Genomic DNA, 22,240 nt, shown 5'->3' with positions numbered 1-22,240 from the left:
AAAAATACGTTGCAAAATTAAGAGCAATTTTGTAGAATAAAGAAGATCCGCGCAATAAATTAAATTACCATTAACAAAAAATGATTAAATTTTCGAACAAAGGGGGATGATAATGATTACATTTTCAAAATTGAATTTCCCAGGATTTCAACAACAAAGTAAAAGATATATATATATTATATAAGGACAATAGGAGTGGCGAGATAATAAAATATTATACGTAATAAAATAAATTACAATTTGAAAGAATTATGCTCCCGACGATAATAATTTTGAAACGTTCGTCGTCCACCGCAGCAAATTGCCAATTTCCCCTTCCGCGTAATCTATTCCTCGATCGCCAACGTCAAAATAAATCACAAGCGGCCTGAAAAATTCAACGGAGCCCGGATCGAAAATCCCCCCCGAAACAACCGGCTTTTAAATTTAAAAGCCGAAATCACTTGAATTTTCACGAGCAGATACACAATTCGAAATGCGTTCGTTCCACATTTTATCTCGCTCCCTTGCTTGGTATCCCTTTCGTAGGATCGCGGAGAACTCGAATTTCAATCGAGTTCCGAAACGTTAGCCGCGTTGACGCGCCGATTTTCCATTCGACGGGGCGGAAAGGTAAGCAAACATCTCGCGGGGCCGTATTATTCGATCGGCGTCGCGACGTTTCGATGATTAACCCCCTGCCTCCTCCCCTCCCTCCTTTCATCGAGATATATATATATATTTTCAACGAGAGAATCGCGCGAATGCGAGATATCGACGATGTCGTCAACGATCGATCGTGGCGGAGGAAATCGTGGCTGCCAGAGTACACGTTTCTGGATTAAAGTTTGATTAAAAGTCATCGTTTCGAGTAACGATCGATCCTCCCTCCCCCTGGCTCCCTTCTGGAGACGAATAAAGCGATCGTTCTTAAGAGGGAGGGCAATGAAAAGCTCGATTTCGAAGTAGTGGCATTTATAAAGTTGGCTTCCGCTTACGGGATTTCGAAATCTCGAATTCCCAAGATTCTTTCTCTCGCAGCTTTTTATGCCGGCCCTTCAGCCGAGTTAATGAAACTTCTAATATTCCTCCTCCTTTGTTCGCCTCTCCTTGCTCGTCTCGTTCTTTATTTTGATTCGACCCCGCGGTCGCTGCTGTCCTAGGAAGAAGCTACTGATCGAGAAGATCGATAAATAATAGACACGGTTGCGATGAAATTTTACGTAAAGTTCGTTCGATCGATCTGAGAGTTTTGAATTTTAGCGGGAATTTTAGAAAGAAAAACGTGGATTTTTTTTTTATAAAAGAAATTGTATTTGTTATTTAAAAACAAGTTAAGGAAAAAGAGGTAGAAAGAATCGAGATTACGTAAATTTTACTCTTAAATTTTCCTCCCTTTTTTTTCGTTGACTAAAATAGTATTTCGTATCGATAGTTGGTTGAAATAACTTCGATATTGTCTACCGAGGTAATAATTTAGAACCAGGCGAACAATTTTCTTATAGTCTTTCTTCGATCTTATTCCTGTAACGATATTACGAAATTCAAGGGCTTCTGAAATTTATCAGATCGATCGTAAATCAAGTTAGATGCTCCTTAATTTCCTAAAAAGTACGTGATTCCATCGATTTACTCGATAAGAATTTTAACCCATTAGAATACACGTATATTTATTTAAAAAATTTCAAATATAGAATAGAAAACAGAAACGTTTAACCTTTCCTTTAATATCCTAAATCTCTTACAACCTCCCCTATTAACGTTTACTTTAATAATTTATTTATCCGCTAGCGTTCAAAAATATCAGGATAGAAAGCAATCCCTGTGTTCCATTTAAAACAACTTCCTGCCTTTACTCTATACTCGGAACAAACTTTCATAGGTGGCACGCATAAGAATAGAAAAAAGACTAGATCTCAGGAAATGATTTCGTCAAACGTTCATTCGATGCGTGACTTGACTCGTGGCATAAAAAGTTTCATTCTCAAAAATAATTAACTAAATCCAATTTACTTCTCCTCCCCTCGACTCCTCTTCCCCTCCACTCCCTCCCCCACCTTTGCTCCTTCGCTCCTTGCGAAAAACGTTTTATTGCGAAGTCCGTTACGATCGAAGTCCGGCTCTCGACGTGTTCGGGGATGGTTCATAAATATGCATCGGGCGCGGCCGCGAGAAAAAGCCGCGAAAAAGAAAAAAAAAAGGAAGCCGCCGTTGACGAGAGGGACGGACACAGCATCGAATTGATTTCCCTCGGCGTGTGAATAACTTAAGCAACAGTTATTCCTTGCGGTCCATCCGGCGAATCTCCGTAGGCAAACAATGGTGTCCCGGTATCGATTTTCCTAACGTTAGAATCCCACAGATAACTTGTCAAGGGGTAAGCCAGTACTATTCCGGAAACGATCCCGAGCATTCGTGGAACTCTACAAGGGGAGAGGGGGGACGGGGGTTGCCAGCAACGTAACACAGGGGCAACAATAGAGATGGAGGAGAGAGAGAGAGAGAGAGAGAAAGAGAGAGGGGTGGTTTCTCCGCTCGAGGACCGGACGCACACAACTCGACACAACTCGACACGATGACAAGGAAGACGAGAGTACGAAGGATGAATGAAGCGGAGGAACGATGAGGAGGGACGAACAGTGACAAAACAATTAAGCAACTCATAACTGCCTTGCACAAGCGCACCCTGGACACTCTATCTCTCTCTCTCTTCCTCGCTCTTTCCCTTCCTCCCCCCTCTCTCTCTCTCTCTCTGTTCGTAGTTGCGTCAAAGTGTCACGGACAACGAGGTCCAGCAGACCGAACTGAAATTGCTGGTTGCGGGAGAGAGTGTGTCGGGCATAATATCTCTTCAACAGCTCGCGGGTCCTTCCCTTCCTGTCCTTCCTTCTCCCTTCGCGGGAGAAGAGGCGGCCATACGAATCGTCAACTTGTCGAATAGTTGAGGGCGAGTTTCGCGGTGAATTGGTGGCGGGGTATTCCAAGATCAATTATGGTAAAGCGTGGTGGATGAGTTTTGTTTGTCACGGGAATTCGTTACACGCGAGTCGATCGGAACGGAATCGCAAACGTTTTCAACGCTGGAGGGAAGCGCAGTTTAATTCTTGGATGGTTGCGATCCAATTTCGGCAAATTGTGCAAATTGAGCCGAAAGATTACGGGAACCGAACGAAGGTGTACCATAAAGGAATACATTTTTGCAGAAAATGTGCAGAACAAAATGTTTAGAGATATTAAACTCTTGGCGCGGACGGAGAGAAATTTCGAAAGAAAAGAGGGGGAGGGAGGAAGGGAAAGAAGGAAGAAGAAAGAAAAAAGAATCATCCAAGCCTCGAAGCGCGGCAAGAAAGAGCGTTGGAAGCGGTAAAACGAAGGAAGAAACAAGACTCAATTTGCCTTCACTTTGTTCGCGCCTCGTAGGATGCTCGAAGGAGCCGTTCTGTGCGAGCGGAACGAAGGAATTTGACAAAGTTAAATCGAAGTGAAAGCGGGTTGTCCCGTGCTTATAGGAAAAATAAGGACAGCTAGAACCGAGGGGGAGGGGAGGGAAGAGGGAGAAATTACCGCAAGCGTTTCCTTCCCTCTTTTTCTCGCCCCCCTCCCCTCCCCTTCTTCTTCTTCCTTCCTCCTTTTCTCGCTCCTTTTCATGCATGGACCGGTGCTCGGCTGGCACGTCAATGCTTTCAGGCGATAAAGTGCTTTTCTTTACGAAACCACCATCCGTCGCACAAGCGCGGCCAATCAGGCGACAATGGCTCGTAAATTCGAGCCAATCAGGAGGGAAGCCGAGACGTGACCGCGGCAACGGTGTGATATTGCTTATGAATTATTTAAGCGGCCAGAATAACAATGTCCTTTCCCCGTTCCACTCCTCCACAGACATCTCTTTCTTCTCTTTCTCTTTCTCCTCCCCTCCCATCCTGTCCCAATACGATATCTACGATATCGAGTTGACGAAACGAAATCGAGGAAATGGTTTCCAAGTTCGTTCGTTCCAAGTTCACGGTCACTTTTAATTTTAATCGAACGCGGCGACGAGCGATTTGGAATGTATTTATAATTTAGGAAAATCAACGCATGGATTCTCCCGCCCTCGTAAACTCGTCTTATCGGCTTAAGTGTTCCCAATAACACGGCTAGGGACAAGAAAACGAACTATGCAATTACCTGGAAGGCTTCGACTTCGATAATCGACAACACCCTTCCCAGTTCCCAGCGTAGCGCCGGACCACCACCACCATCGCCACCACCGGCCGATGCCGAAGTCCCTAACTCCACTTACTCCGTGGGAACGTGTACACACTGTCCGATTCTTGCTTCGATCATTGCGCCTCGTCCATAATGGAACGTTGTTTAAGAGTATAGAGACGCGAAATTGATTCCCGTAACGTTTCTCAAACCGCGTTTAATAATTTTTTCAATTTCGATCCGAGTTGCGGGTTATACTATTTATAACCATATGTCAAAAGTGCGAGTAACATCTAATATATAGAACATCTTCCATTTTTAATATATTCAATATAAATTAGAATTATTTAATTCCAAGTCTGACTAACTGTTGGAAAAATCACGAGGATGGAAAGGATTTAGCTTATCTCCGCTCGCGGAGAATCTTCCCTCGAATTAAACATTTTTTCCCCAAAACCTCCCGAAGAAAGAAATATCTCCTCCTTCAAAAACATCCATCTTTCTCCAATCAAATCTCGCTCACAGAGAGAAGAGAAAAATCCAACTCCCGTGTCCTCTTCGACATTCCTTCTTTCCCTCGAGCTTTATCTCTCTCTCTCCCATCCTCATTAAGTCGAGGGAGTTTGAGGGAGCCGGTACATCACCGTCCGAAACAAAGAGCCTCCCCTTTTTCATCTCCCACTCACGACGATACTTGATTTATTATGAAACGCGCGGCCATTCCTCCCCTTCCCTCGAAAAGGAATGCCTTTCGCCGCGTGTCCGAAAAGGGCAACTCGAAAGAAGGAAGGAAAAAAGACCCTTTTCCCCTCCCTCCTCTACCCTCCTCACAGATTTGCCTGGAACGAGTTTTTGAACCTCGTGGACGAAAACCGTGCCTCTTTTTTTCCTCGTCTCCAATCCCCTCCTCCCCCTCTGGTGGCACTCATGCGCAAAACGGGATAGATAAGACCTTCGCGTATTCCCAGAGCGGGGCGAGGAGGGGGTGTGTAACGCGGGACAGAGATGCGCAGCGGAGAGGTGAGCCACGCGACAGAGCGGGACAGAAGGTTCTTGTGTGTACCGCAGCGGAGAGTGGAGTTTTACGCGTGTTTAATCTGGAAATGGATCGCTCGAGAATGTGGCTCTATGAGGCGAGTTGAAGGGACCGAGAGTTAGCGAAAGCATGAGGGACTCGGTGGCGGCGGCGTCGGTGGCTGTGGAAGGCGGAAGAGAGGGGGGAGGTCGAGGAGGGTGGTTTTTCGAACGGAGGAAGGAGGGAGAGGAGGGGGGGACTGCGAGTGTGTGGCAGTCAGCGGCGCGCTGTCTCCTCGCCGTTATCCTTCTTTTTTTCTTTTTTTTCTTTTTCCTTCTTTTTTTTTCCACTTGTATCGTAAAAACTGACCAGACCCCTGTCTCCCTTCCCTATCCACTTTTTACGCTATGCTTCCGCCGATATATACGCCGCTGAAAGGAACAATGTGATTTAATTGTTCCCTTCCATTTCATTTCCGACACAATTGCGTCCGTTATTTTTATCGAATCCTGTGTGTGCGCGCGTGTGTGTGTGTAATTCCATCTCTCTCTTTGCCGGGAGATGGAATTTATAAGGAATCGATACCGTTTGTTTTGTTACGAATTAAGCGATGTACGCTTGGCAATCGTTCGGTATGATATTTGACTTAGGATTTTATTTTTTTTCCATTTCTTAATCCTTGCGAATAACTTTTTTTTCGACGCTGATGATGAGAAATAAGGAATATTGGAATAATGTTAGAACGTGCAACATTTATCGTTTGAAAGAAAGACTCGAGGAAAGATGAGGGTGGAGGAGGTAATTAGTTTTTATCCTTGAGCAATGGATGGAAGACGGTTAAAGAAGAAAAAAATGTAAATTTAGCTTTTCTTTGTAAAGTTAGCCGGAACGAAAGGGCAAAGAGAGAGAGAGAGAGAGAGAACCGTTTGTGAATTATTGCAAAGGAAAAAGCCAGCCACCGAGTGTGCTTTTAAGAGCTCGTGTGTGAAACCGAAACGTGATACCACTTTCCCTCGTGTCTACTTTGAATGGACCGGCTCACGCATCTTGATTTTTTCTCACGCGACCAATTTACCCCCTTTGTTTTTCCGTTACTCTTGCTGCAAATTGTCGCAAGACGAACACTTTACGAAGAAAAACTACAATACGATACAATAAATCGATCGAATAAATCCTTGAAATCGAACAATTGCCCCGAAAATATTTGCATATCTATCAAGGATCTCGTTTAAAAACACGATGCAACGGAACAAATTGTTTCCTTTATCGTTTATTTTCTCCCAAAAATTTTTCCAACGATCCTCCGATCGACCGATTTTAAAACAGATACTGAAAGGAAAAAAAGAGAAAAAGAGAATCAATTTTAAAACTTGATGCCATACCACACCACCATACCACAGTATAAAATATTCAAAGGGATTAAACAACACGTGCAGCCAATGAACGAAATCAAACAGGGAGAGAAGTTTATATTCACGAGAACTGGATAGAGATCCGGCGCCATGTTCTTCAGATTTTTCACCGGTAATTCACCGGGGAAGTTATCTATTTTGGCAGCAATTTTCTCGAACCGAGTGACATAAATCGCGAGAGGAAAAGCTAATTTAGCGGATAAAATGTGGCCAGTCTCGAAATAAAGCCGTGGGTCACGTCGATATATCGCGGCGCGCACACCCGGCCGCAGCCGGCTTATATATCATACTAATTATTTATATTTCATGCACCGGTAGGGCATGGTACCCGCTGCCTACAACGTGTACGCGGTATTTTACACTCATGATACGTCGCCATATACTATGCGCAGCGTGCAAACTCTATCCGCGGTGTTCGCGGTCCAGCGACGTGCGTCATGAAAATATCGTCAAACTTGTGCCCTTACGGATCACCGACCGTATTATTCCTGTTACAAATTTTAATGCCGTTCGTCGAGTGGCTGATCGTTAATAACGACGATGCTGCGTTATCTAGCTGATTGAAATCGATACACTTGTGAATTGTTGTAAATTTAAAGTACAACTTTCATTGTGCGATTGATGGTTCTTTCTTTTTTTTTATATATATATAATTTATTTTACGCGTTTATTTTTTCTGGTTACTTGGATACAAAAATTAACTGCCGATTAAAATTGTACGTGCACATACAAATAAATTTTATTACGTCGAAATCTTATCGTACAAATCGAAACTATACCGTGATAAATATGAAACGAAAATTTGTAATGTACGAGATTTTCGAGATATACGAGAATTTATTTCGAGAGAATTTAATATTACAGAAATGGAATCATTATTATTATTATTTAATTATCATTTAATTTGTTAATTGTAGCGGTTATGTAAAATTCTTGTCCAGCGGTACATAAACATCGATTCATAAATGATGAGCCGTGTAATTCAATCCAACAATTCAACAACAACAATCAAGAGCGATTAATCAACACTTAAATTTCAATTTAAACTCGATTAAGACTGTCCCTTAACGAGCGGCCCAAGGAGAGGCCAGCCAATTCGCGCGCGAATTCGGCCGAAAGATTAATTAATTGAACAGCCGCATAAAGCACAAGTGGCTGTTAAAAATTTCAAAAGACACCGAGGCACGTTCCAGATGGTTTTTCACTTTGAAACGTGGATGCATCCGTCGACAGATGGTTCGAGAAGGAAAGGAAAAGTTTCTCCGTGAAATATTTAAGACCCTGTCTCGATCTGATTTATAACTAAGGGGGTAACTTTCACGGGGAGTTTCCATTCCGACTGCTCAAACTGACAGTGACAGTTTATTCCTTGACAAGGAGAGGAATTGGTCGGAAAAGTTGCTGTTGATTCCGAGCTATTAAGGAGATCGTGTTTCCTCGATGCCCGGATATCAGAGGGGATGGTATCAAGAGGTATCCAGGGTAAATTTCGCCGTTTCGTTTTACGTCGGATATCGTTGAGAATATTCCAGACATTGATTCGTCCTCGGTTCTATTCCCTCCTCTTAATTATCGAAAACAACTATTATTCACATTTTTTTTTTTTTTTTTACGATCACGAGTTTCGTTAATTCAAACGAACATTTTCAATTACGATTGTCGGTGTCTGAGATTATTTGATTTTGGAATATTTAGATATATTTTACAATTTCTCTGAAAATGACTTACCGAAATACATTATATCGGTTTTCAGTAATATCAAATAAACATTTTCAGAGGCACCTTCGCACAACGTTAAAACACTTCTTGCAACAGGATTTTTCGTTAAAACGATATTTGGAAAAAAGCACGAGCCGTCCCTGGACACAATTTCATACGGTTTTTACCCGGATTTTCGAATTTTCGAAGTGCACACGCGAAATCGCGAAACAAGTTGGTTAAATCGTAATCAAAAATCCAACGTTATCAGATTCGTCCGGGCACGAAATATTCATGTGCCGATATTCCGGCCGAATTTTTAGCGCATTAGGGAAAAATGATTTACACGCTCGACTAATGGAAGCGACGCCGGCTGAAATTGTAATTTCACGTCGCGTTCGTTACGTGTAGGATGCATGCACGAGGACACCGGTTGCCGGTATCGCGATGAAAAATTTCGTTCCCGCTCTCACCCCGTTCGATATATCGGTAAATAGAAGAATAAATCATCGATGGAATTCGAGCAACGGCACAGCCTTAGGGGAAAAAATAACTCGTCGGGCTTATAAACGATCATAAAACGCGACGAATCTTGATCGAGTGGAATTTTCTATTCAACTTCAATTTCAAGAAAAATTGTTATTGTGCGTACGATCAAAATAGAGTAGACAGATTCTTAATCCACAAGATCATATCGAACAATTTTTAAAGATTTCTTGCCGAGGAGAAAATTTTTTTTTTTACAAGATCCTAAGAAATGTTTATAAACAGCGGATAATTTTGAAGTGTTTTGGACGAACGAATATTCCTTTCTTTAATGCGTACATATTCAATTGCGTGTATATATATTCAATTTTGATCGTTAAGAGTTAGCATTACTCTACGAAACCATTATCCTGAAAATTGGACGAAACGTACACGAGTAGCAACTCCAAAAAAAAGAACTTCAAAAAAAGAGGAAAAAACACACAAACAAAAAAAAAACAACGAGTTTCAAGTTGGATACATAAACGAAACTTCTCGAACAAACTGATGCTTAACAATTAGAGTAAATCATGCGGCTATCTCGTACCTTCTAACTCCGCGTATGCATGCCAATTTTTACGTAATTTTATTCCGACAAGCAGCGAGATACCAACCGTCCTAGTTTCGACTTGTTTTCGCTGTGATTACAACCCTCGTGTGTACATACACGTATACATATATGCGTATACAGAATACCGACCGCGAAACGCGCAATGGGAACGAATTAAAGCCGTGGTAGCAACAGATGCTACGGGAGCCTCTGTTTCGCAGTTTAATTCGCGGCCTTGATAAGCGGAAGTTGCTCGAAAGGGCAGGGAATATATCTTCGAAACCCAGTGGCCCGGGATTAACGAGATCATTCTGAACCTAATGTATCGTTCAACGGTGAATCGTTGCGAGATTTTAGGAGTTGCTCGTTACAAAAGAGGGAAGAGAAAGAGAGAGAGAGAGAGAAAGAGCTGTTATTACTGTTATCATTGTTGTTTCTATTCGTTAAAAGATTATGGGATATGGAACAGCTGGTTGCCGTTACGGCAGCGTTTTAATTACGATTTGCATGCTCAGAATTGGACTTACCAATTGATATTTATCTTATCGTCCCCTGGAATTCTTTGAAAATGGATAACCTCTTTGTAAATGCGAATATTTGTATTATATTATATTACTAAGTAAAAAGTTACGGCCAATTTGTATCACTTGAACTGCACGACAACGAACGGATACATCTCGATGAATTTTTCTGTTAATCGCGTAATTACGTAAGATTCTTGATTCGTCTAAGAATGATCGCATTTGAGGGAAGCTATTTAAAAAAAACAGATTCTTCGTGGTATTGGGATCTTCCACTTGGATCGATCGAATCATCCAAAGTTATGTAATCCATCCTCGAAATGCTTCTACGTAGCGACAATATTTCCTGGAATTTCTTTTTCGCGAGGAACGAGAGGTACGCAGGACACGGGGAAGAGGACAAAAACTTGAGATCCACCTGCAGTAAAGGGAGTCGAAAGAAAAGGGGGAAGAGAAAGGGAGAGGGAGAGAAAGGCAAGGAAAGTTTGAAATCGAGAACGGTGAAAAAAAATGCAAGTGTGAAAGCCTTTTGGATAGAAGGTGCGCATGCACGATGACGTTGATAGGTTGTGGAGGAAGGAAGGGGTCGGTAGGTGGTGCGTGGGTGCCGAGCGAGGAGGGGTGGTAAGGCAGACGGTTTGTATTTCAAATTTAAAAGCATTCGACAATGGACGCTTCTCGTATTGTTGACTCGCTCGACGAAGGAGAGAGAGAGAGAGAGAGAGAGAGAAGAAGAAGAAGAAGAAGGAAGAAAGAAACGCGCAGAAGTGAGGAGAAGCGAAGGTTCAAGGGAGAGGAGAAGAATCAGGGGTGGCTGGAGTTTTGTAAAGGACTGCAGACAATTTCCGCAAGGCTTAGTGGCTTCAGGCCCTCCAAATAAATTATTCCGTGGATGAGCGACGCTGCTTATTTTTCACCATTTTCTGAACCACCAGCTCGAATGGATGCTCGAAGCGTACGTGAAGGGTTTAAGGAGCATCAGGGGAGGAAAGGAAACGAGAGGGAGAACGTGAAACACCGCGCTCCGTTTCTCTCGGAGTCACCGGTTGAATCTTCATGATGGCAATAAAATCGCGATATTCGTTCCTGGACTTTGTCCAGATTGCGCGATCAATTGCGAAATCAATTTCTCTACGTGACGTCGATTCGAATGAAATTATTCGGATGGTGGTCGAGGAGAGAAATCCTAACTGTAAAAGAGGAAATCTCCTCGTTGGATTTTTATTCGTTCGATAACACGTAAGGGAATTTTGATAGGAATATCGAAATATAATGAATTAATTTATAACGTGGATTATAACTTCATTTCATTATCGCTCGCTTCGATTAATATTAATTATTATGTTATAATTGAAATTTTAAAAATCAGAATTACGTGGAATTTTTTACTGCCAACGTTAAAATATCGATAATTCCGAATTTTTTATTATGATAAAAATATTGGGTATAAAATTATAATTCCTTCCGAAATCTCCCAACCAATTAATTCCATCAACGTGCGACGATTTACCAAGAACGAGAATACTCGATGGATATATAAACTCGAGAGGAACCGATCGAGAGCCTATATCTCGCTTCGATCTTCCTTCGTCCCTTTGTGATGCTCCCTTTTGCAATCGTTACGGGGAAGAGTGAGTCAAAGAGGTTAAACCCTCATTCTTCTTTCTCCTAGTAGCTACACCATTTATTCGTAAAACAGGAGAAAAGGAGGCGGAAGAAGAGCATAGATCGCGTCGTGAATCCCTGAAATATTTCGATTCGGGAATGCGGGCCATTGAGATATTTCTAAAGAGCTTTGACAATTTCCCATGTCTCTTAACCTTTCTCCATTTCCCTATGTATCTTTACACTTGTGTGTGTGTAAATCCATCCATCCATAATTTTAAATTGTATCATTACAACCTGTCAAAATTACATTATAATTTTTGATACTTTCTTATTCTACTTTTCCGTGTGATATTCTCCGCATTTTTATGTCCGCATTAAGATACATCGAATTCATTGCAGTTCGATCAGATTAAAGGAAAAGAAGTAGCACGAGATACTCGATACCATGTTTCCCCTGAAAAGGTTTCAAATAAAACACTCTGGTAAACACCCACCACATTCTTCAGAACAAAATTTGTGCTTGAATATATCGTAAACGTAAATATCCACGGTCAAGAAGGAGAATCGACACACGGTATCCTTTCGCATTCTCAGATATCCACGAAATTCGTGCACTATCGAACGAGAATTCGGGAAATCTATGTTTCCGATCCATCGAGAAATATGTTTCTGCAAGAAAAAAAATTCCACTCGAATTCGAAAATAAAATAATCCACATTTCTTCGTGCAAGATACACACACGTGAAATAATTTCACAACGGTTTTAATTACCGTCAATTCCACTCGGAAACATTTGATCGTGTCGTTTCATCTTTTCGCACGATACGCGGAATATAATGTAGCCAATAATCGCGTTCCACGTTTGAGTATCGCGTTGAGACACGAGAAGAACGTGACACGTGATACGAGGAGTTCATTCGTGACACCCTACACGTGTCGTCACACTTTTCCAGATATACAAGGGGGCACCGGTTTCCCTTCCTCGAAGCTCATTTCGTAGTAACAAATCTAATTGCACGCCGCACGTATCGTCACGTATATCACGGAATATTCGTATCACGAGACGGGGATGAAGGTGAGTGGAAAAAGGGTCGTTTCTAGTATCCAGCAACATTCGTTTGAACCGTGCATCAACAAAAACTAATATTCGGAATCAGGGAAACTGTATATTACACGGCAGACTTCCGTGACAGTGCAATTTCTCGAGTTCAACCCTTTGCAAGATCCTACGTCGGGTTGAACACGACATTCTATTTCGTTCTCGGTGTCTTTCTCGGCTTTACCCGCGCAAAATGCGGCTCTTTTTCGTATTAAAAGTTCGTTCGGGATTCGTCGGAGATTTCCAAGTGGAAATTTTTGTTTTAATACAAGTTGTTTAGATACAAGTATACGTATCAAGTTTTCGAACGATGAGGAGATAGGATTGTAAGAATTTTATTCTCGTCTTTGGATATTCATGCACAATCGTATACAATCTAATCGCGAATCTTTAATACTTGAAACAGAGAGTAAAATGAATCCTACGTACGATATTTCTACGTTAATTTATATCCACGATCACAAAAAAAAAACTAAAAACTATTGTATAGATTATAAACACGTTTCAAAGATAATTTATAGAATAGAAACTGGTCGGTATAAAGCATCGAATGCGATTCAGGCACTCACAAAAATAGTATTTCCGATTGGCGCCACGAAAAATGGTACACGTAAAAAGCACGCTTTTTGAAAAATAATAAAAAAAAAAGGAAAGAAAAAAAATTTCGAATAAAAAAAAGAGGAAGGCACGGAATATCCACGATACACGCGATAAATAATAATAATAAAAAAAAGCACAATATCATCAATAAACCAAAAAAAAAAAGAGAGAAAAATAGATAAATAAAAATTGCTCGACATCGTGTCATTTTCACGCGTATCGCGTATGCAACCCCGTTTGATTTGTAACTATTGTTGATGGATTAAATGTGAGAGACAAATGAGGTTGCGGCACGTGCGATTCATGTACTTTTTAATCAGGAATCAAGCGCGATTAAGCGCAATCTAACGGCCATTCTGATCGGCCGTAGGCATCTCGTTGGTGCGGGTGCTTACGCGGCAGCTTGCGAAATCATTGTGTCCCGGGGCAAATAGAGAGGAACACGATCTGGCATCGATTCGCAGAATCGCTCGTGCGTCCCACTGATTTTCGATAATATTAAACCGGCCCTGCCAGTGACACGCACCCACCCTGAAATCGGACGACAAAAATGTCCGCCGACCGGTGCGCGCCGCTGTGTCTTCTTCTGCTCGCCCGTGATAATCCGATGGATCATCGTTTATCATTCGGCGCCCATTGAATCGCGTTAATTCGGCAAAACTGGTCGGAATGACTGGTGGAAATGGCTCGAACGTAACGTGGTAGTTTTTTTTCTTTTTTTTTTTTTCGTCGGGAGATTGAAAAATCGGGGAATTTTTGCGAAATTATCGGGGGAGGACGAGATTATCTCTTGTGCGAAATTTGTGCGAAGGGAAATTTGATAAGGAAGAATTGGAAATATAATTTGATCTTTTGCGTTCTACCTATGTCGGTAAAAAATCTTTTTAAGATTAAAAGAGTAAGCTTTGTTAATATCCGCGATTTTTCTCGTTCCAGTTTCACGCAAAGGTTTTTCATTCAGCGATAAAGGAATCTTTCACTTTTTTGCAAAACTGAATGAAACTAGAGCGTAAAAAAGAATTAAACATTTAATAATAACCGTAACAGAGATGAAATAAAAATTCAAGAATAAAAAAATACTATTATTTTAAATGGACCAAGAATTAACTTTAGAAAGATCGATCGTTGCACTGTGTGCAGGCTTGCATGCAGAAGATAGAAGATAAAATAGAGAGACAGAGAGAGAGAGAGAGAAACAAATATATCCATTTGTTTCACAAATTAAAACAATAATTCTTTAGAAATTTTTAGAACGAGAAAAATATATACCATTTCTTTCAAATTTTCTAAAAAAACTTCCTTTAATCCCTCTTACTTTAATAATCCCTCTTACAATTATTCATTGCAATTCGAACGATCCATTCTCCGATTTATTTATTTAATTAAAACCAAAGAAACAAACAACATCCCCGAATCGAATAAATCCTACGTATTTTCCGGTATCATCGTCGGGCACTTCATCATTTTTATAATTCGGAGAGAGGGGAGAGGCGGTGGCGGGGAGGATAATAAGAAACGAGCGACGAAGGAAACTGTTCTGAGAGAGAGTGATATTACGAAACGGATGAAAATCGAGACGAAATCGGTGTCTGGTGTCGAGCAACAACCTCTTCCTCGTCTGCGGGGGCGGCGAATTTTCATCCGGCTCGATGACACGCAACCAGCGTGTAGGATCTGTTGTCGCGACTTCCGGCCCGCCGCCTGCCCCTCGCCCCCATTCCTTTGTTTCGTTTATTTTCTCCCCGCGAACAACGCGGGCCAAGGGCCTCTTCAGAAAGAACACGAGAGCGTTCATTAACGCGGTCGGAGACGAACGATCCGCTAATTAATGTGACGAAGCTTGTCAGTGGACGAGAGTGCGGCCTCTTCTTCCCCTCCTCACCTTCTCTTCTCCCGTCTTGCGAAGGATGACGAACGGCAGGGAGGGAAGGAACAGAGGCGGATGAAGACAAATCGATGGCAAATCGAGGATAGAAGGCAAGGTTTCGAGTTCGTTTAGACGGATTTAGGAAGATCGACGAAGGTCCGCGATCCATTTACGATAGTGAGCTAGCTCGTAAATGAAAAGGAACGATTCATTAAGATAAGATTTTGCTCTCGGCTTCGTAACTCGAATTATTAAGTTACTTTCACTTTCAAAATGTGAAAAGGAGGGTAAATTCGTAACTCTTTCTCTCTATACGTTTCAAATTCATATCAATTTATACAGACGTATCTCCTACACGTCATTTTCCTTTATCATCCTATGTTTAACCTAATTCTTTCAACAGAATCCCAAATCTTTCATCCCTCGCGATTCACTCTCCAAGCAATATTCCTTATGGAATCTCGTCAAAATGTCCAGAGAAAGAAACGAAGGCGACGTACGCGAGGTAGGAGGGAAAGAGAGGCAAGCGGGCAAGGGAGAGGGAATAAGCCTTAAATAGGATGCGGCAGGTTTAGCCTCGTGCACATCCCTATCTTGTTTCCCGGCGCGCTATCGAGAAGGTGTTAGACACCGGCGCGGAGCGCTAGCAATTTGCATTAGGCGAGCGAATTACGCGAAATTTATGTGAGTCTGGATATACCCCTCGTAGGTAACGGCGAGCAACGGCGCCCAACCACCACCGGTTAATACGTATTCGGAGTACTTACGGGAGCGGGTGCACGGTCGTCGTACTTATGCTCCTGTGGACAGCTAATGTCCGCAACTATTTCTCTCTGTCCGCCCTCCCCTCCGCCGCTGTTCAACCCTTCCTTATCCCCGCGATATTATTCCAGGCTAGCGTATTGTCTCCTGAGAAGCTTGGGGCAGAAATGTATTTGGCAAACGGTGACACGTCGCGGCGCGGCACGATTAATCTCTGCCAAAAGCATCGTTCCGGTCAATGCGGCGGCGCAACGACGCGTGCCGTCCCCCGATTCGTCGCTGGTAATTGTCTAAGCGCGCGTGAAACGAGCCGGTGAAATTTTCGACCCCCTCCGTTCCCCTCCTTTTCTTCGATGTCGTGATTTCGCTTGAAAATTTTCAGAAGAATCTCGAGAGTTGACAATTTTTGTTTGTGCGATCGAAGAGAACTTTGACGGATGGGGAATCGAAGATTTTTTTTTGAGAATCGCGAGGGAAAATTATTTTTCCAGGGGGAAGCGTGTGGAGGGAGGATTAAAAGAACTTCGATATCCGTGCGAAATTGCGACTACTCGAAGATATTTATGGTAAATGACTTTAGGAACGCACGGGGTATAATTACGTCGTGAAAATGGAATTTTGGTTTTAATCAGAATGAAATTGTGAACGTCGGATTGGAGTATTATAAACGTCGGACGTATTATGCATAATTGCGTGTCTTTATGAATTTACTGGACATTAATACACGTAATTTGCATGGTTTTGTTCGGATTATTATTATTACGTTACGGGGGCGGATAATTTAAACAAATTACCGAAATGTTCAGTGGGAATAATAAGGATTATGCTCAAAAATTGTCGTTTAACGTGAAAATGTTCGGTTGTGGTAAGTTTCGTAAAATCTAATTACTTCAATCACGTTATCCACACCCGTTTACGCGTACAATAATTATACATAATTTTTTTTTTTTTTTGAAAATGAGAAACGACACGTACAAACGGACACGCGCATTCTTATCATCAAACAGAAAACTCTTCCCCTACAAATCTCTTTACCCTAAAGGGAAGCCCAACATTTCTAACGTTTAATAAATTCTCTCCGTATTCTTCGCATCTCCACGAATTTCCACCGAGAAACGAGCGAAATTTGTTTGCCCCGTTCTCGATGCTTGCTGGAACGTGGTTCCAATAACCAATCAATTTCTTGCGCCATGAAATCGAGACAAATGACGGAATCGAGACACGAGTCCAATCTTATCCATCAACGCGATCAATTAACTTGGATCGTGCTGTATCGATTATCTCTTGATCAAGAAATCCACGGTGGTTAATTGCTTTCATCGATCTCGTGCGAACCATGATTTTTCTCGATGTTTTCGAGACGAAATTTCGAGATCGATGCTTCTTCTCGTTTGTTATCTATCTTTCTCTGTTCTATAGCTTGTTGCACACGTCTCACAGAGTAGATGCCGACGATCTTAAGGCGATCGTTGAGCGCACGATGAACTAACGATCTCCTATTAGCGCGTAACGGAATGCCACCACGAAGACGTGACCGTTTTTAACGACTTCCATACGTTCGATAATTATGCCGCGAAAGCAGCGTGAACCCGATATAACTACTTTTTCTTCTAATTGGCCGATGATAAAAGTCGTTATGTCGAATTAAATGGAATTAACGATTATGGGGAATGGAAGAAATTTTAGTGGAGACGTATACGAGACATTCGATCTAACGATTTTATAGAGATACGAACTTGTAATAAAAATGTACGCAAATAGAAACGCTTCGTCCTTGGTTTCAAGTAATATATTTTCGTCACATAAATCGATAACTTTCGAATACTTACTTTCTTGCCGTCCAACTCGTGATTACCCTGCGCCAGCACTTTGTCTACACTCGCGGGATCTGCGAACGTGATGAATCCGAAGCCCCTGTTAACAGAAAACGAAATACACAATAAATATTTCACATGGATTACTCTCACGACAATTCGCAATTTGATTGACGAAACGATCGAATCAAATTCATTCTTCAATTAACGACAATCTACTCCAAATCTTATATTCGTGTAAATGATATAATCCCAACAGATCGTCGCTCGCAAAATTATATCGCTTCCATCCTTCGAAATTGTTACATCCCCTAGAGCGACTCTTTTCACCACGCGCGATGCAACACGATTCGTACAACAAGACGACCGCAGCAAGAGGGTGGAGGAGGCCGTGAGTGTGGAGCGAAACAAATATCGGCCGGCGCGGCGTCCGGTGCCATAAATTTCGCGGGGGACACCGTGTACATACAGATATATTAAAAGATAGTTTGCCGAGGAGGAGGACGTAGGAGGATGGCGAAAGAGGGGGGTAGTCGCCGATCTCGAGTGGCTTGTATCCGGGATTGGAGGAGCCGGTGCATAGGAGGCGAGAGGCGAGCGACCGGACGGCAAAGCGGTTTGCATTTTTCATGCCGGGGCTGGGGTGTGCAGTTATTGAAAATATTTACATGTTATTTATGGGCCACACATGCTCCGGGAAGCGAACGCGCCAATTCGAACTCCGTGTCTCGCCGCGGATACTTTTCCTTGCCTTTTAAGAATCTGGTGCATGCAGTTCTTCTCGGTTTTCCCTCGCGTCGGAGGAGGAGGAGGAGAATGGAGAATTTGGAGGCGAGGATACATAGCGGCTAGATTGGATATAGCGTTGTTTTCGACGTCTAGTGTCGTCGTTTGTCACCGTGGTGAATTTTCTTTTCTTTTCTTTTTTTTTTTTTTTGTACACGAGTTTTAGGAGGATTGAAACTTTTGCGGGGACGCGAGGTATCGTGTGATGAAAATATGGTCGATGCATTCCGTGCTGAAAGATTGATGTATTTGCGTATAGAGAAAGTGGATTATAGAGTTCTTTCCTTATTTTTTTTTTTTAGAGTTTTAGATGAGATTGAATATCTCGAGTGTTCAATCTCGGTATTCAATTTAATTTAACGAGAAACACGCTATCGATTTTATACTTTTATCACGAAATATATTCGAAATTAAAGATAGTTTAATTTCTTCTCTTTCTTCTTGCTGGCCAATATCATTTAATTTCTTCCTTTTGAACCTGCGCCTCAAGAATTCCACGAAACGGTATCGTTCTCTTTTCTTCTTTCTCTCTTTCTCTCTTTTTTTTTTTTTTACTTGAAGGAACCACGAGCCCTCGAGCAGATTGAATTTTTGATGGATACAATTTCCTTATTTCAAGCCCCTTTGCCGAGCTTCTTCGTCGGCGGCCAACCGACTTCCTGAAACAGTAACTGAATGCACGTGGCTACCTTTAACATACGCGATATAGAACGAGACACTCGAATGGGGCAAAGTTGGAACTGGTGTCGCGTGAACTTCGACCATTTTTGTACCTCGTTTACAGGGATTTACGAGGCACGGGTATACGGTATCGTGAATTGCCGAAATTGGCAGATTCTCCGGCTTGTTTGCGGAATTGAATGTCACGCTTAAGCGGCCGCCCCCTATACAACTTGATTTACGCGGCTCGTTCGAAATAAAGTTTTCCATGTCGGGACAACTAGAATCGTTATATATTTTTAGTAATTGTAACCAGTTTAAATAAATTTTTATATATCGCGTAAAATGTACGAAGAAACGAAGAGTTCTTATCGTATATTAATTAGAAATGTAATTCTGGGGAAAGGAGAGAAGAAAAGAATAGAGATTGCACTTTAATTTGGGGATTAAGGCATAGACCTGTGTTTTAAACATGAGACAATTTACGTCAGAGCGTTATGTTACGATTGAATAGAAGATTCGAGTAGAAAATTTGTAAGTACATATGTGAAGCTGTATCAGATAATTGGAATATGTAATTTCTCATTGAACGAAAATGTCATTCGTTATCCGGGATGATTTCCATTCCAAATCCAAATAAACCGGTAAAATCTGTTGACGTACTAAAGAGATTATTTAAGCAAACGTTGCTCCATCAAAATTTCCGTGTATGTACAATGTAGCCGAATTGGCTTCCATATTCAAACGTTTACTTAGACTTGTACCGCGTTCATATATATATATCTCCACCATTCAGTTGCAACATGACAGCTTCATAGCTACTATAGATCCCTCCTTATAATAACAATACGTGTGGCCCGTATACCTGTCCCCCCATCAAGCAATAAATCTATTAGCGGCAATAAAGTGTGTATACGTACGTGGTAGTGAAATTTGCACTAGTCAAGAGCAGACCTCGTTAAAACGATTTATCAGAGAAGCAGTGTAGGTATTCTAAATTTTCACCGATTTATTATGCCACCAGTCGTACACGCATAAAGTAGATTTGAGAAAAGATGAAATTTATAGGTTAAAGATGTCTAAAGGGATAAAATAGGATAGAAATATTATGATTGCCGAGAATGATGGCCGTATATCTTTTCATTATGATTATAATAAATCGTATGAAAAATTATTAAACAGTTGCGCGTATCGGTGTAATATAATAAATTCAGTTGAAATTGATGATTTCAATTTATACGGTTTTGTTTCGCTAGATGTGATGGTGTGTAAGGGCAAATTATTAATTTGATTTATTTAGAACGTTAGATAAATTCTTGGTGTAAAATTAAACGGATTGCAGATTACAATATCTCCTGTGATAAAACGGGCTATTTTGAAGCATGGGATATTCGGAATACCGAAGTATGTAATTGTCAAAATTGATTATATTTTGTCAGCGAAATAAATGCTATATATATATATATCCTATTTGACGCAAATAACGGTTCATTATATCATTCGCGTATTAAATACGTTATAACTATAACGAGATAATAACAAAATGATTAAATATATTTAAATATCGTGTAAATTCTGCTTACAATTATTTACTATTTTCACGGATCCAATGGAAAATTGAAAATTGAACAGACATATATATGCATAATGAAAATTACAATGAAACGTGAAATAAAGTATCTCGGCAACCTTGTCCTCCCCCGTTCCATTATCAGTATGATCCCCCATTATCCCCGGAAAGAGGACCTCGGGACCTTTCGAGGACCGTATTACCCCCATCCCTCGAAATGGGAATAAACCTATCCACGTTCGCAATTTCGCTGACGATTTATCCACCTACGTGTTCCCGGCCACGTGTATATACGCGGTGCAGAATTTTGAAAATTCTCGGCCGCTCGACCGCGGAAACAACAATCGTGGCAAACGAACGCAGGCTGAATCGGCAGTCGTCCAATCAACATTAAAACACCAAACATCGACGATACCGGGGGGGAGGATGGGAGGAGAGAGAGAGAGAGAAAAAAAGAAAAAAAACACCGACCGCCACCACTTGCCGGCCACACGCATTTACATGTATTCCCTTCTCTCTCCCGTGCTCATTCCGCGGACTTCGTGTTTACGATGATGCAACGGAAATCGTCGATGCACGGGCGGAACGTTGATCGATTCTCGTAATTTGATATCGCGTCGCATCCTCGATTCTGTGTAAAGCGACGATATATCCGTGATGGGATATATGCGTTTCGACGTATTGGTATCTCGTCATCAAGTGCATCAAGTGACGTTTCGTGCTAGACAATAATTTTATAACGAAAAGAGAGAAGATTGTAATCGGCCAAGACTTTGATTTTTCTCGTATAAAACGACACGAGGAATTAAAAGTTCTTCTTTTTTCTAAGTCAAATTCGATGTAGAGAATATAGAGGGAACCGTGTTGAAGCTGATTTTTCCTTTCATTACGATAAATTGAGGAGATGTAAGAACTCGAAGTGTCCATGGACGGTGCAGAAATCGTGTCAAACGTCTGGTCTCATCGTATCGAGATGAATGAAAAAGAATTCTCAAGGGAAGCTTCTTTCATTCATTAATTTCACTATTAATTGTATCAAGCTACCATCGACGAAGAAGAAAAAGGAATTTCATTGTTTCTCATTCCCGACACGTCACTTTGGATCGCTAGCTACTCTACACGAGACAAAAAAGAGAAAATCGTGATTTTAGTGGGTAGAATAAAAAAGAAAAGAAAAAGTAAGGGGGCGCAGATCCATCGAGCGTCGTGGTCCTCCGCTTGTCACTCGACCATTGTACGTGAATAATCTATAAAAGGCTGAGTAGAAGGATGGCGGATGACGTGTCTCTTGTCTACTTGAGCACGGCTTCTACGATCCTCCGCTTCTCATCTCCCTCCCCCTCCCTCGTCGTCTGGCCTGGCTTGCCTCTCCTCCTTAACCATCCTTTCCTGCCTTGCTCTCTCTTCCTCTCTCCCTCTCCCTCTCTTCCCCTTTTTCGAGGCAACCACGGAAGAGTGTCACGCAGGGCTGACGCGGTGCATTTGTTTGTCACGCGCTCTCCACGCCGCGGAAAAAGAACCCTCCTCTCCGCTGTGTAAGGCCAGCCGAGATGGATGAAAATCCGGTGGAGCTGGTGAAATCGCTG

At 41.7% G+C, this 22,240-nt stretch overlaps 1 protein-coding gene across 15 annotated transcripts in view; it reads right to left on the bottom strand.

Moving 5' to 3' along the window:
* The window catches only part of LOC107996734 (RNA-binding protein Musashi homolog Rbp6), a 744,804-nt gene that overhangs the window by 293,484 nt on the left and 429,080 nt on the right, over positions 1-22,240 (bottom strand). For 14 of the 15 annotated variants that reach the window (XR_009828789.1, XM_062070945.1, XM_062070935.1 and 11 more), the window contains one exon: positions 17,654-17,738. Coding sequence is in view for 13 of the 15 variants with exons in the window: in XM_062070945.1 (XP_061926929.1) it covers positions 17,654-17,738 (85 nt within the window). In the remaining 2 variants the exon portion in view is untranslated. Of the gene's footprint in view, positions 1-9,004; positions 9,009-17,653; positions 17,739-22,240 lie in introns of those variants that run through there. The other variant, XM_062070949.1, reaches the window with a different exon arrangement.

The sequence above is a fragment of the Apis cerana genome, linkage group LG2 (assembly GCF_029169275.1).
Source record: "Apis cerana isolate GH-2021 linkage group LG2, AcerK_1.0, whole genome shotgun sequence".
In the NCBI taxonomy this organism is placed as follows: domain Eukaryota; kingdom Metazoa; phylum Arthropoda; class Insecta; order Hymenoptera; family Apidae; genus Apis; species Apis cerana.
Note: the sequence above shows the minus strand (reverse complement) of the source record. Positions and strands in the feature narration are given on the sequence as shown.